The sequence below is a fragment of the Populus trichocarpa genome, chromosome 8 (assembly GCF_000002775.5).
Source record: "Populus trichocarpa isolate Nisqually-1 chromosome 8, P.trichocarpa_v4.1, whole genome shotgun sequence".
Taxonomy (NCBI): Eukaryota; Viridiplantae; Streptophyta; class Magnoliopsida; order Malpighiales; family Salicaceae; genus Populus; species Populus trichocarpa.
The window spans coordinates 4,658,541-4,672,042 of record NC_037292.2 but is presented as its reverse complement, the minus strand read 5'-3'; the positions used below and the strand labels follow the sequence as shown (position 1 = coordinate 4,672,042).

At 33.8% G+C, this 13,502-nt stretch overlaps 1 protein-coding gene and 1 pseudogene across 1 annotated transcript; both read left to right on the top strand.

The window, feature by feature from the left end:
• Positions 1-449: 449 nt before the first annotated feature.
• LOC18101425 (uncharacterized) lies at positions 450-2,205 on the top strand (annotated as a pseudogene).
• An 8,357-nt stretch (positions 2,206-10,562) lies between these two features.
• LOC7472455 (wound-induced protein 1) lies at positions 10,563-11,486 on the top strand. The gene has a single exon (XM_002312156.4). It carries the CDS (start codon positions 10,836-10,838, stop codon positions 11,190-11,192), a length of 357 nt encoding a protein of 118 aa, XP_002312192.1. The 5' UTR covers positions 10,563-10,835; the 3' UTR covers positions 11,193-11,486.
• Positions 11,487-13,502: the final 2,016 nt, after the last annotated feature.

Sequence of the window (13,502 nt, the reverse complement as noted above, 5' to 3'; positions counted from 1 at the left end):
TTTTATATTATATATTTTTTATAACAAATATAATATATAAAAAGTTAGGAGAGTTAATGCTAATCAATTGAACGTCAACTAGTAGAATATCTAAAATAATATTTATTATTTCATCTATATCATGAAATAAGAAGTTCAACGAAAACAATTCTTGAAATGACCATTTACAAGAAGACGTAAATCTTTAGATATGCTAAAACAAAGAGATAGTTAACAGCATCTCTAAGGAGAGAGATAGCTTTTTTGTTTATATATATTTTAATGGTAAAAAAGTTATTTAGAATATCTAATTATAGTTAAATATATTTAATATATAAATATTTTAATAATATTATATAACCTGATCGTTCGACAGATCTAAATACGACTCGAAAGAATTTTAATCATCCAAATATTAAATTAATTAGTACTGATAACAGCTCAAATTTTGAGAGTGGTAATGACTTCAGTTAATTACGGGAACCCCAAAGAAGAAATTGAGGAATGTAATGGTACTTAAAGCCCAGGATCAAATACCTCTTCAGATTTCAGCATGTAGAAGGACACTATTAAGCAATGAAAACCCACAGAGGAAGTCCCAAGATAGCTTACTTTCCCTTCCTAATAGGATAAACTTTCTTAAATTTGGTTATGCATCTGCCAAATTCAGGCAGTTAGCACAGGAGAGAGACGGCTTTTCACGTTCAGTGACATCTTCGAGTAGCCATGGTCTTCGAGAACGCATTAATGGGGTTTTTGCACGGAAGATTGATTGGACTTTGCTCATGAAAATGGGCAAAGAATGGATCCAGAACCCAATGAACATGGCCCTTTTTGTGTGGATCATGTGTGTTGCTATCTCAGGTGCAATTTTGTTCTTAGTCATGACTGGGATGTTGGACCGTGCACTACCTAAGAAGTCCCAGAGAGATGTATGGTTTGAAGTCAATAATCAAATTCTCAATGCACTCTCTGCTCTCATGTGTCTGTACCAACACCCAAAGCGGTTTTATGACCTTGTACTTCTCTGTAGATGGAATCCAAAAGACATTTCTAGACTCATAAAGATTTACTTAAAGAATGGGACTTATAAGCCTCATGAGTGGGCGCATATGGTGGTGGTGGTGGTGGCGGCGGCTTTACTCCATCTTAACTGTTTTGCTCAGTATGCACTTTGTGGTCTTAACTTAGGATATAGGAGATCAGAGAGACCAGCCATAGGAGTTGGGATATGCATTTCTGTTGCAATAGCTGCACCTGCAGCTGCTGGTGTATACTCCATTCTTAGTCCCCTTGGGAAGGATTACGAGTCTGAAATAGACGAGGAAGCACAGATGCAGATTTCCGCTGGTGAAAGGCCAGAGAAGTTGAGGCCAAATTCATTAGAGATGAACAAAGAATTCTTGAGACTAGACCACAGTGGAGTGGAGGGATACTTGATTTTTGGGATGATATTTCTATAGCATATCTATCGCTTTTCTGCTCTTTTTGTGTCTTTGGGTGGAATACGGAGAGACTCGGACTTGGGAACATGTATGTTCACATTTTAACTTTTCTCCTCTTTTGCTTGGCCCCTTTCTGGATTTTCAACATGGCTGCTGTTAATATTGATAATGAGACTGTCAGAGAAGCACTAGGTATTACTGGAATTATCCTTTGTGCACTTGGATTATTACTATACGGTGGCTTTTGGAGGATTCAAATGAGAAAGAGATTCAATTTGCTAGCTTACACATTTTGTTGTGGTGAACCAGCTGTTTCTGATTGCACTTTGTGGTTATGTTGTTGTTGGTGCTCTCTTGCTCAGGAAGTTCGAACTGGGAATTCTTATGATATCGTGGAAGATAAGTTCTGTCAGAAGCAAATGAACTGCAGCAACAAGATGCCACTTTCACCTTTCCCCTGCAGAGATGGTTCAAACCCAAGTTCTCCACTTGGAAACAACTCTAGCCCATCCAAGTTTACGATATCTAATTCTCCAAGTCCGAGCACAGTTTCGAAGGGGTATAACACGCCTAGTAGGCAGCTTCTTATGGTGAAAGAAGAGTCTTCTAGAGGAGTTAAGGATGAAACTTTGACTCCACCTACTCCATCATTGATAGAAAGAGAAGCCAATTCAGCTGGAAAAACACGTATATATATAGCATTTTATTTTGTAATTAATTGACGAGGTGGGTTTTGAAAACTATTACATGTACTGTTAGTGTAGTATGTTGAAATGCAATAGATATCCCTGTCTCTCTCTCTCTCTGTTTTTTACATGCAAGTTTGCCTCGTACAAGTGTTTTTATTCTGAACACCATTGCTTTTGATATGGCTTCAAAATCTTGTCCATAGTTTGATCAGACTTCGAAGAAATTATTTCCAAAAACAATTATTTTCAGATAGCAACGGTCTACAAAGTTGTGATTAGGTTCTTTGAAATGAAATGACTCTATGTGCTTCATTTGATTGCAACTTTCTACGTTTTTAGACCGGGATTCCGCCACCCAGCATTTTTTTTCCCGATGAGTTGCTTGTGCAATACTTGGTCTGCTTAATTTGTTTGCTGACGGCTTGTGTTAGATTTACTATAGGGATGTGGAAATAGAAGTATGTTAGGGCACCTAGTTTGATTGCATGAGTTAAGGTGGTGAAAAAAGACAGATACCGGCACATATCGATGGCACCTGGCTCCAGTCTGCGTGACACTTTTTAGACTACAAAAATTCTTGGAAAAGATTTTTAAACTTCCATCAAACTAGTTTGTATTTTTTTCTTTGATAAATTAGCAATCCATTCAGAAAAAATAAATTGAGAGAGAAGAGGATACATGCCACTGAGAATAAGAGTTTCTGAACGAAGGAAAAGAAAATAGTCAAATCATCCGTCAAGGAAAGGTATCCCTTTGGTATTTTGTTAGATCCATACTATATAAGATGCAGTGATTATAAGTTTTGACTCACTCAAGCCCCTTTCTGCATAACTTAAATCGTTTTATGTTCCTTATACACACCTGATTTTATGAGCGTTCTTTTTTGTTTTTGTTTTTTCTGTGAATTGTGATTCACTTTCTAATTCTTTTCTGTTTTGGATTGTTTTTTAATCATCGTTCAATACAAGTATTGTATCTGACACTATTTGATTCCAGTTGCTGGTTAATTGGCAAGGCATTGCTCTTGATGCACCAAATTCTTTGTGCACGTAACTTATAATTAAACAATCTTATACTGTGATTCTGCTGAATTTGAAACGTCAGTTTGATTATCTCTATTATCCTGATAATGTTCCTCAGGTGAAATGCTGGGAGATATCTGTTAGATTTGTTCGTGATTGCATTAATACGCCCATCTCTAATATTTCTGACATCATACTTGCTCCATGCTGTCTCCTTACAAAGCGATTCCCTGATGATGAAAGTTAGATAGCAAAAGAGATACATTGGGGGGGGGGGGGGGTCTTCATGGTAATTTATCAATTTAATTACATCTGTGATTGCTACTTCGACGGAGATTTTTGTTTTTCATTTGTCTTCTTTACAATTCATACTCTAATTAACGCCCGTCTTCTTGGACACTGATAGTGCTGGAGTTCCACTGGGGAGAAATAGGAAGTCCAACTGTAGCAGGAATTGTTCTGTTACTTGTTTGAGAGTGTAACCGCCTAAGGAGATATTTAATGTTAGAGCTATTCCTTTTCATTATTGCATAGCACACACATGAATATACATAGAGAGGGAGAGTAGTGGTTACTTTGTCATATAATCACATTGTATTCATCATGCTAAGCAATATTATGAACCTGTAATGCCATTAGAGTCAAGAGTACACCACTCACTTTATTATTGACGTCGATAACTTGCATTCAAAGTGATCACGGCCGTGCACCTGTAAGACCAGCTTTTTCATTGAGTGGTATTGCATACACAGAGAACCGGACTCAGACTGCATAATCCTAGTTCATAATTCTGCTGTGAGTATTCTGCTTTGCAAATTTAAGATCGTATATATGATTGTGTTAATGTCCTGTCCATTCCCAGAAAATTATAGCAATGGGACTATCTCTATGCTTGAGGACCTTGTGGAGAACACTAGCTAGAGAGGGTTTCGCTAATTGGGTCTGTTTGGCTGGAAATTGATGTTATTGTAACTCCAGGTCTCTTTCCATTCTGCAGAGTACAGACCTGTTCACCACCAATTTTTTAATTGCCATAACAACATTATGTGCGGTCCCCTTTAATGGTAATGCCTTGACATTATATGAAAAGAACAGGAAATCGTTTGGTGTTAGAGCTTTCTCTTAACATAATACTATAGAGTAAGAAAGATAGTGTCATGGTGGTCAAATGAAATTCATACTGAAAGGGGAAGCTGAATTTTATATGAGGTGGATGATTGTGGTTTCAAACTCTTCTTTCATGACAGAAAGTGGACTCCATGTAATGCCATTCTCCAGAAAAAGAAGCGCGACATGGAGAAATGTGGATACATTTGAAAATAATTCTTTAGAAGAATGATTTTTTTAGCAAAACTTTTAATTTCCAAGATGAAGTCACCTGCAATTGATTCGGAAAGGTGATTGAGAAAAGAAAGATATTATTTGAATCAAGAACCCCCACTGTCTTATAGAATATTATACCATGCTTGTCCTAACTGAACATAGGAGCATAGTGTGCTTGTTAGTGTTATGTGGGTGGTTCAATGATTAATGGAAAGAAACCTATCGCTTTTGTCATTCACGCCAACTTTCTTGTTGTTTAACTGGTTATTGCTTGCTTCTTGAATCCTGTCCCTCGATGAAAAGCGTCATTTCTTGAATGACTATGTTAAATTCACCCCATGGATGCATGAGCAGACAGTAACAGAGAAAGATTACCAAAGCAAGCGTTGGTTCTTGTTTCAAACTTTTTCATATTTTACTCCGTTGTCTGTTTTGCTTTTGATTTTTCTGTTATGTTGCATATGTATTGTATACGCGTGTCTTGCCATGCAGGAAAGACGGTGTAATGGAGTAGTAGGTCACACAAATTGACAACAAGATCCGGTGAAGGTTATATCAGCAGAACACGTACTACAAATTAGCTTTTTGATGATGGTATACGAGGAGAATGGCCGGAGGTCAGTACAGGAAAGGCTACCGGAAGCTCTTCATGGCTCCACGCGTATTCGAAAGGGCATCAATGCTTTTTTGTCTCAGGTAAACAGGGTGGTAGGGGCAAGTAGCAAGCACCAACCAGGTTTCTGGTATGCCAGAACTGAACAGAGTGGATTGAAATGCATGCATACTGTTGCTTTCACTAATTAAAGGTGACTTCCCACAATCCAACACTAATTACTCGATCCCGCGAAAGGGATTTTGATTATAAGCACGTATATTTGCAAGGTTGCAAATTGTCGAGATCATGTTAATACATCTAAATCAGCAATAAAGTGTCAATCTTTAAAAGTGGAGATCATTTTACGTTTTAATTATTTACTTTTCAAAATATATATTTTTTAGAAATATTTTAAAATAATATTTTTTTTTAAAAAAAAAAATTATTTTAATACTAGCACATCAAAACAATATAAAATTATAAAAAAAATAATTTAAAACAAAAATATTCAAAATTTGCTCAAACATGTTTGTAACACAATACCAAACCGGAGCTTCCATCGCCACTTGGGTATTTATTTTGTCTGTTTGAGATTGTGATAGTAGTAGCGGTTCAAAGTGTTTTTCGCTCAGAAATGCATTAAAATAAAGTTTTTTTTATTTTTAAAAAATTATTTTTGATATCAACACATCAAAACAATCTAAAAAAAAATTATTTTAAATAAAATAAATTGATAACACGATTTGCAGCGTTCCAAACACTCCCGATTCATCCTTTTCTTCTACTGATTTTTTCCTTTCCTCTTGATTCCATATCTCTTGTTAGATAGTGAGGCCATGAGATACCTGCTAGGTGCACTGTTAACTGGTCTTCCTGACGATGATATCATCAGGTGAGTTTTCATAAACCTAGATTAAATATTTTTTCTAATCGATTCATGTTCATAGTCTATTAAGATTTTTGATCTCGATAACATAAATGATAAATAAACACTTGCCAACTATAATAAACTCTCGAGTATGCTCTCTGGTAAATTTATTGATCAGTAATAATATCAAGACATGAAAATCGGCACGTGTGTTAATCCATTAAAAAGAGCAACATCTCTTCGTAAAACAGTCTCCACGCCATATGGCCTGCTCTCCTCATCGGAACAAGCGAGTGCCATCCATAAGCTTGCAAAACCTGTTGGAAGTTGGAACATGAACACCCACTTGGACATTTTCTACTCTAATCCTGTTCTTTGAAAGCGATTTGAGTTCTTAAGGACTGGAACATATATATAATATAAAATCTGGCCTCTTAATCTCAATCCTAAAAAAACTATCAGGGTCACTCGTGACAGTTGTGCATGCTGTCTCCACTCTAGCGCAGCGGTTTTTCTATAGGAGTTTTTGTAATTGTGATAGCATTTATTTTTTAAAGTATTTTTAACTTGAAAAATATAATAAAATAATATATTTTTTAATTTTAAAAAATTATTTTCATATTAACATATCAAAACAATTCAAAAAAAAAAAATATTCCCTAAAAGCATCTAGCCTCTGTTGTAGAAGACGAAAAAACCTTTGTTGTCGTCGATTTAGTGGGCAATGGACCCAGTTTTCTTTATGGACAAGGGTGGTTTGCCCTTGAAAAAGGCGTTGAACAGTGATGCACGTCTTCTTCAAAGCATTTTGCTTGAGCTTTCGAGTGGGTTTGGTATTGCGGTACCTATTATGGTTGTGGTTTGAAAAAAGTTGTTTTATAAAAAGTACTTTTAGTTGTGGTTCGTTTGAAAAAATAGGTGTTTGATTAAAACTGTGATTGAAATTGAAGTTGAAGAAAAAGTAGTTTAATGTGTTTGGTTAAAAATGTTTTTGAAATTGAGGTTATAAAATAATTTAAAAAAATATATATTAATATTGATGGTTTTTAATTTAAATATTGTGGATTTAACTATTGCGGTAACATCATGAAATAAATCATACTTTATATAAAAAAAAAATTATTGTTCTATTAAACTATCTACAATTCCATTACGTACAAAATTCATCCGACAAGAACTACAGTTTTCATAATTTTTTAGCGTGTAATAAAATTAGATAAAATATTATCATGTATAAAATTCACTCCAAACTAGTTTTTTTAAAAAAATATTAAAAAAATTAACAAAAACAAAACTTAACACACTAAACTAAAAAAAAAAAAAGAAGAAGAAGAAGAAGAAAAGAGTGTCCACGTAGTGCAAGTGAACAGTGCAAGAGAATTGCATTGTTCACTATTTTTAAGTGAACAGTGCAATCTCTTGCACTGTTCATGTTAATTGCACTGTTCATTGAACAGTGCAATTAACGTGAATAGTGAAAAAAAGTAAGAAATGGTTGCTTTTCCTTTCATGTGTTGCTAACGCAGAAATTCAGTGGGACCCAATGAACAATAAATCAATTTTTTCCTTAACCAAACAGCTGCGAACTGCATTTTAAATAAAAAGCAGCCGCAGCCGCAGAGCCAAACGGGCTCGAACTATTCATTTCAGGAGAGGTGTCTTTTTCAACGATGGGCAAATCAAAGCGCAATGCTGTCTATGCACACCAATTGATGAAGCTCTTCACATCTCCCATTATGGGCAAAACAGTTGATAAGATAAAATCATGAAAAAAATAATAATTTCAAAGTTTGTGGTCTTTTGAGTGGCCCAAATGCCATTAGAATTACAATTTCCATAGGAATTCTTTTTTCTTTTTTTTAATATTGCCATTAGAATTCCATTGATTAATCAAATGAAATTAATCGTAGCCATTTTTCAGTGCCTTTTTCAAAATCCATTTCTCACAAACTAATGAAAAGTTGGTTAGTCAAAAAGTTCCATCCTCCCATGGTATAATCCAAACAAGTCTTCCTCACGTTGATGAGTAGCGTGCAACTAACGCATCATCCCTTATCAGGGCAACTTTGGACCCATTGGTTGTAGACACGGTAGAAAAATGAATTTTTTATTTATTTTTAAATTATTTTAATATATTGATAGTAAAAATAAAATTTTAAAAATAAATAAATTTTATTTTTAAAAAATAAAATTTAAGTTAATTAAAGTTAACTCGATAACCTCGCAACTATGATAATATAATTGAGATAACATTGCAAAAAAAAAAACAAAGACCAGTTCTAAAATTTTTTTTTGTCAAATGATAATATATATATAACCAAAGCCTACAAATTTCTAACCTTTAAAACTCATGACTGTGATCATGAGGTCATAATTAACTATATAGAAGGCAAATCTAAAAAATCAATAAAGTAGAACTCTCAATAAAAAAAAATATTGAGGTATGAAGCTGGAAAAAAAATAATCAAAGTTAACATGTTAATCTTGTGACCATGGACATAAATTTTGGATGATGCTATAGAAAAAAAAGTTATAAAAAAAAGCATGAAGATCAATTCTAAAAATCAAATATTTAAAGATGAAATTAAAAATAAAAATCAATTTCATAAAAGAATCTAAAAAAATTCAAAGTCAACCCATGTTGACTTTCAAAACTTATGGCCTAATAAAAAAAATTAATGAATGAAATTAAAAAAGAAGCAATAAAATAAAGATCTATAACAAATTAAACACCGGTAAAAGAGAATGTGGTCAAAATTTGACATGAAAAAAATTAAAATCAAACAACGAATGATAAAATTAAAACAAATTTTAACTAGTGAAAGGATATAAAATTATTAAAAGAACGACGGTCAAATTTAATTAAAAAAAAAGAAGACAAAACCTAATTATTGGAGATGAAATTGAATAAAAAATCAATTAAAAATATAAATAATAATAATAAATAAGAATTAAACTGAATATGAAATATAAATGGTAGGACACTCTCATATTCTGGCCAATTATTTTTTTATTAATATTTTATATTTATGAAAGACTAAATTATTCTTCAATGAATTTAATTATAATAATAAAAAAACAAAAAAAATCTCTGAAATGAAACTTTATTCCAGTAGCTTACCAGGACACCTTAGAAATTTAATCGTGCTTGAGCTAATTAAGTCATTTGGCTATTTATAATGAAAGGTAAAAATTAAGTTTGTCTATAATTAATTTGCATGTCCCGTGAAAAAATAAATCACCCGTTAATTGTTTAGCTAGTGAATGTTTTTACAGGGTAAAAATAGGGAAAGCATTGTTCTTTGCTAAAATACTTTACCCACATGTTTTAGTTTCTTGTTGATTAATTATAATTAATTAATGTAAAAACAACAATCCCTCACAAAGTTGATAGCGTAAAATACCAAAAACACTTGTCTTTAGTTACTTCAATTCCAATCAAAGGTCAAAAAAGTTGGCTCCACTAATCTGTCTTGACCGCTTATCTGTCCTCGGCGCGTCCAAGAATACAGACAAGCCCCAAGAACCCTCCACAACCCTTTCTCCAATCCTTTAACGCCACGTCATCTCTAACCATCATATTTCAAACTTACATTTTAACCCCTACAGATTCGGGGATATTTCATTTCGGCTTTTATCATATCAATTATTTCAGTATTGATCTTGAAGTCTTATATAAAACTATCCTTATGGTTTACACACACACACACACGTGGCTAACAATTGTTAACATGATTTTTATTTAAAGTTCACGCAGCCCCATATTCTTTTATCAAACATATTATAACATTTCATATTTTTATACTTTAATATAATGTATATATATATATATATATATATATATATATATATATATATATAAACACATACACACACACACACACACCAATATATGTAGCCTTTTGTTGATAGAACTGTATATTTATCTCGGATACCTTAATCCCGAGTATTGTACAAAAAAACACGTGTTTTATGACATGGACAGATTTTTCGTACCGCCTCAAGCAATAACTCGGTGGTGCTTCTTGGATCCCTGTGTTCAAGTCTTGGATTGTTTTTGGATTATAATGATAAAAGTAAGACAATAGACGAAATTTATAGTGTGTTTAACGAGTTGTATGATATTTTTTAATTAAAATAATTTTTTTAATTAAAAAACATCAAAACAATAAAAAAAAACTGAAAATATTAGTTTATTATTTTTTTAAAAAATAATAATTCCAAAAACAGATGACAATGGTTATGATTTAAAGTATTTTTTACTTAAAAATATATTAAAATAATTTTTTTTATTTTTAAAAAATTATTTTTAATATCAATACATCAAAATAATTTAAAAATACTAAAAAAAATTTAATTTTAAACAAAAAAAAATTTAATTATTTTTAAAACATGAATTAGAACACGTTCTCATACATACCAGAAACCATACAACCAAACACTCATTGAGTGTAAACAATATTTCATTTGAAATCACCAAAGCACCCTCGAGAAATAATACGATGACAAAATTATCCTCGGAAGCCCACCGACCATGAAAACACAGAATCATAACCCAATCCATGCCCCTCTATATAATGCTCCCCTCTCCCCTATAGAACCTCCACCAGTCCTCATTTCTCTGGTAGCTATTTCTTCTAGACACATCTACCTCTATCTAGAACTTGTCTGTCTTTCTCTTTCTTTCTTATTTGTCTAACAGGTACAGTCAAAGCTTTCCAAGAACTGGCTAACTCACAAGAAATTCTGGCAGAAATCACTGAACCAAAGCCACCAACATCATCAAGAAAGAACCAAGAAGTGGTTCTTGCTTTCTATGAAGCCTTAAAGTCACGTGACGTGGACACGGTACACAAGATCCTAGCCCACGATCTTGAATGGTGGTTCCATGGCCCGCCGTCTCACCAGTTTCTGATGCGCCTTCTCACTGGTGAACAAAAAGACAACGACGTGCCGTTCGAGTTCTCGCCTCTTTCCATCACCTCTTTCGGAAACATTGTGGTTGTTGAAGGGTGTGATACCAGTCGTTCCATTTCTTGGGTGCACGCTTGGACTGTTACGGATGGGGTAATTACCCAGGTTAGAGAGTACTTCAATACCTCTCTTACTGTTACTCGTCTTGGAAACCAATCACAGTCGTCTGATTTTAAGTCCAAGTCAAAGTCATCATCAACGACTGAGATTTCTCCTGTGCATTGCCCATCCGTCTGGGAGAGTAGTCTCTCCGACCGGATCGGTAAGTCCGTTCCGGGTTTGGTTCTGGCTATTTGAGTGGACTCTGATCAGGTGCATCCGGAAGTATTGTAATATACTCGTGGTTTGGAATAAATAGGGTGCGCACGTGTGTTTTGTTTGTGAAGGAGAGATGTGAATCATCGTCACTTGGGTCCTGTCTGGTTTGTTTTACTGGGCCTGGTTGTCGTTTTTCGTTTGGTTTTGATTGTTACAGTTGTAAGAGTGAAAGTAGTTAGAGCCAGCCAAGATGGGGAGACCTCTTTGGTTAACGCTATATGTCCCTGTTTTTCGGTATTTTCATTGCTCAATAAAGATGTGGTATTGTGACGATGATGATGATCTTTTTTCTTCTTCTAATTTTAATTTACTGGATGCGTCGTCGCTTTTTACCGTTTTACCAAAATTGTGGCAACAGTATTAAATAAATTGTGCACTGAGCACTGCTTTTAAAATATATAATTAGAGAAAAATATTAAATTACAGATAAATGTTAAATTTAATGAAGATGGAGAACGGACAGGATTTTGATGAAGTTAGAGAACCGAGGGCAGGAGCACGTGTCACTCTGGAGCCCTGTGGAGTCTTTTAAGGTTTTGGTCAGCATTATTGGGTGGAGCGGGAACAGGGCTCCATACCATTTTGGTGACGACATTATATCTTATTCTTGGGGAATTTCTCGAGGTCAATCCAATTTTTTTGTACATTGATGAATGAAAATTGAAATGTTATCTTCTCTTCTTCTTTTTTTGTCTGTTTATATTTTTATTAAATAATAATAATAATTATTATTATTATTATTTATCTTCTATGTTTGGTTCATATTTTGTACTTCACAGTATATGTTTTATTAAATAATATATTTTGAAATATATAAATTTAAAAGGGGATTAATATGTATAATTGCCGTATTTTTTTTCATAATATGTATCTTTAATGGCGAAGCGATTGCATCATAAACCAAGACTAAAATATAAAATATTAGTAATAATTCATATATAGCATGTGATGTTTTTTTTTCTTGGTAAACAGCACATTTCTTGTGGCTTTATAATTATTAACTTAACGACCTTGTCTTGCCAGGTGAACGGCCCAGATTAGATCCTTATAGCTGATGCTTTCAAACAGCACGGTGAGAGTAGGTTCATCGTAGCATCAGCGTGCACAGCCCAATCGAACAATCATTTTGATGGAAGGTGTGCGAACTACATTATCAAAATAGTTTTTTTTTTTTCGTTTGGGGATCACACAATCGAATCAATTTTGATCACATGAAAAGGAGCGACCAACAGAAGAAGTGGGCACATTCTCAATTGATAATAATTACAAAACAAACCAAAAGAAGTGCGTCCTCATATGGGACCATCGTGGGGACTAACATGGTAACTTTTTCTCGGGGTGGGACAGCGGTCGGGTGTCCATGGGACCTTACACACTTCCCACTTTCCCAGCTAGCCCTCCACTTCCTTCATCCTACGCCGGAATAAGCTACCCCTTGTTGGTTAATCATGGATATCCATGAGATTCTTATACCACTAATTTTAAGTTTGAAATTTTTTTTTAGTATTTTTAGATTAGTTTAATATAATGATATTAAAAATAAATTTTAAAAATAAAAAAAATATCATTTTAATATATTTTCTAAAAAAAAACTTTAAAAATCAACATTTACAGGAATTATAAGCAGCATCCCTTAATAGATTTTTTATGCTATAACTCTGCAAGTGTTCATGATAAGTTTTATTAAAAAAAAAAAAAAAAAAGAAGATTGAATGGCTTTTTTTTTTTTTTTTTTTACTTTAACGTGGGTGTCCGGACCAGCTTGCGCGCACCTCGACTAATCTCATGGGCCCTGAAGTTAACGATCATGTAAGCCTCCAGTGGCCATCATATGAGTAACCACATGACTCGAATCTGAAACCACAAAAAAAGCAAACCTCTTGGTCCCAAGCTCTTACCATCGGGCACCATCTAGATGATTAGATTTACTTTTAATAATTATCCTAGAGACATTCACGATCCAAAAAAACATACAGAAATAACAAAAGCGATCGAGCAAGGGAACTCGTACAACTTTTCTATTAATATTAATATCAATATCATGCACCGACTCTGGAACTGGAGGGCCTGTCGCTTTTGTTGTGCATTATTTGGTCACATATGATGGCGTGCCAGAACTCCCACCCTCCCCTTCATTTTTATTCCTGTCACGATGTTATCGAGGTACATGAACGTGGACACGAATATTATAAATCAAAGGAAACGGAGATTAAGCAGGCAATAACTTGGTTTTTTATCCTTCATCTTAATAATTAATCACGAGTTGTTTTTAATTAGAAATCGTTAACG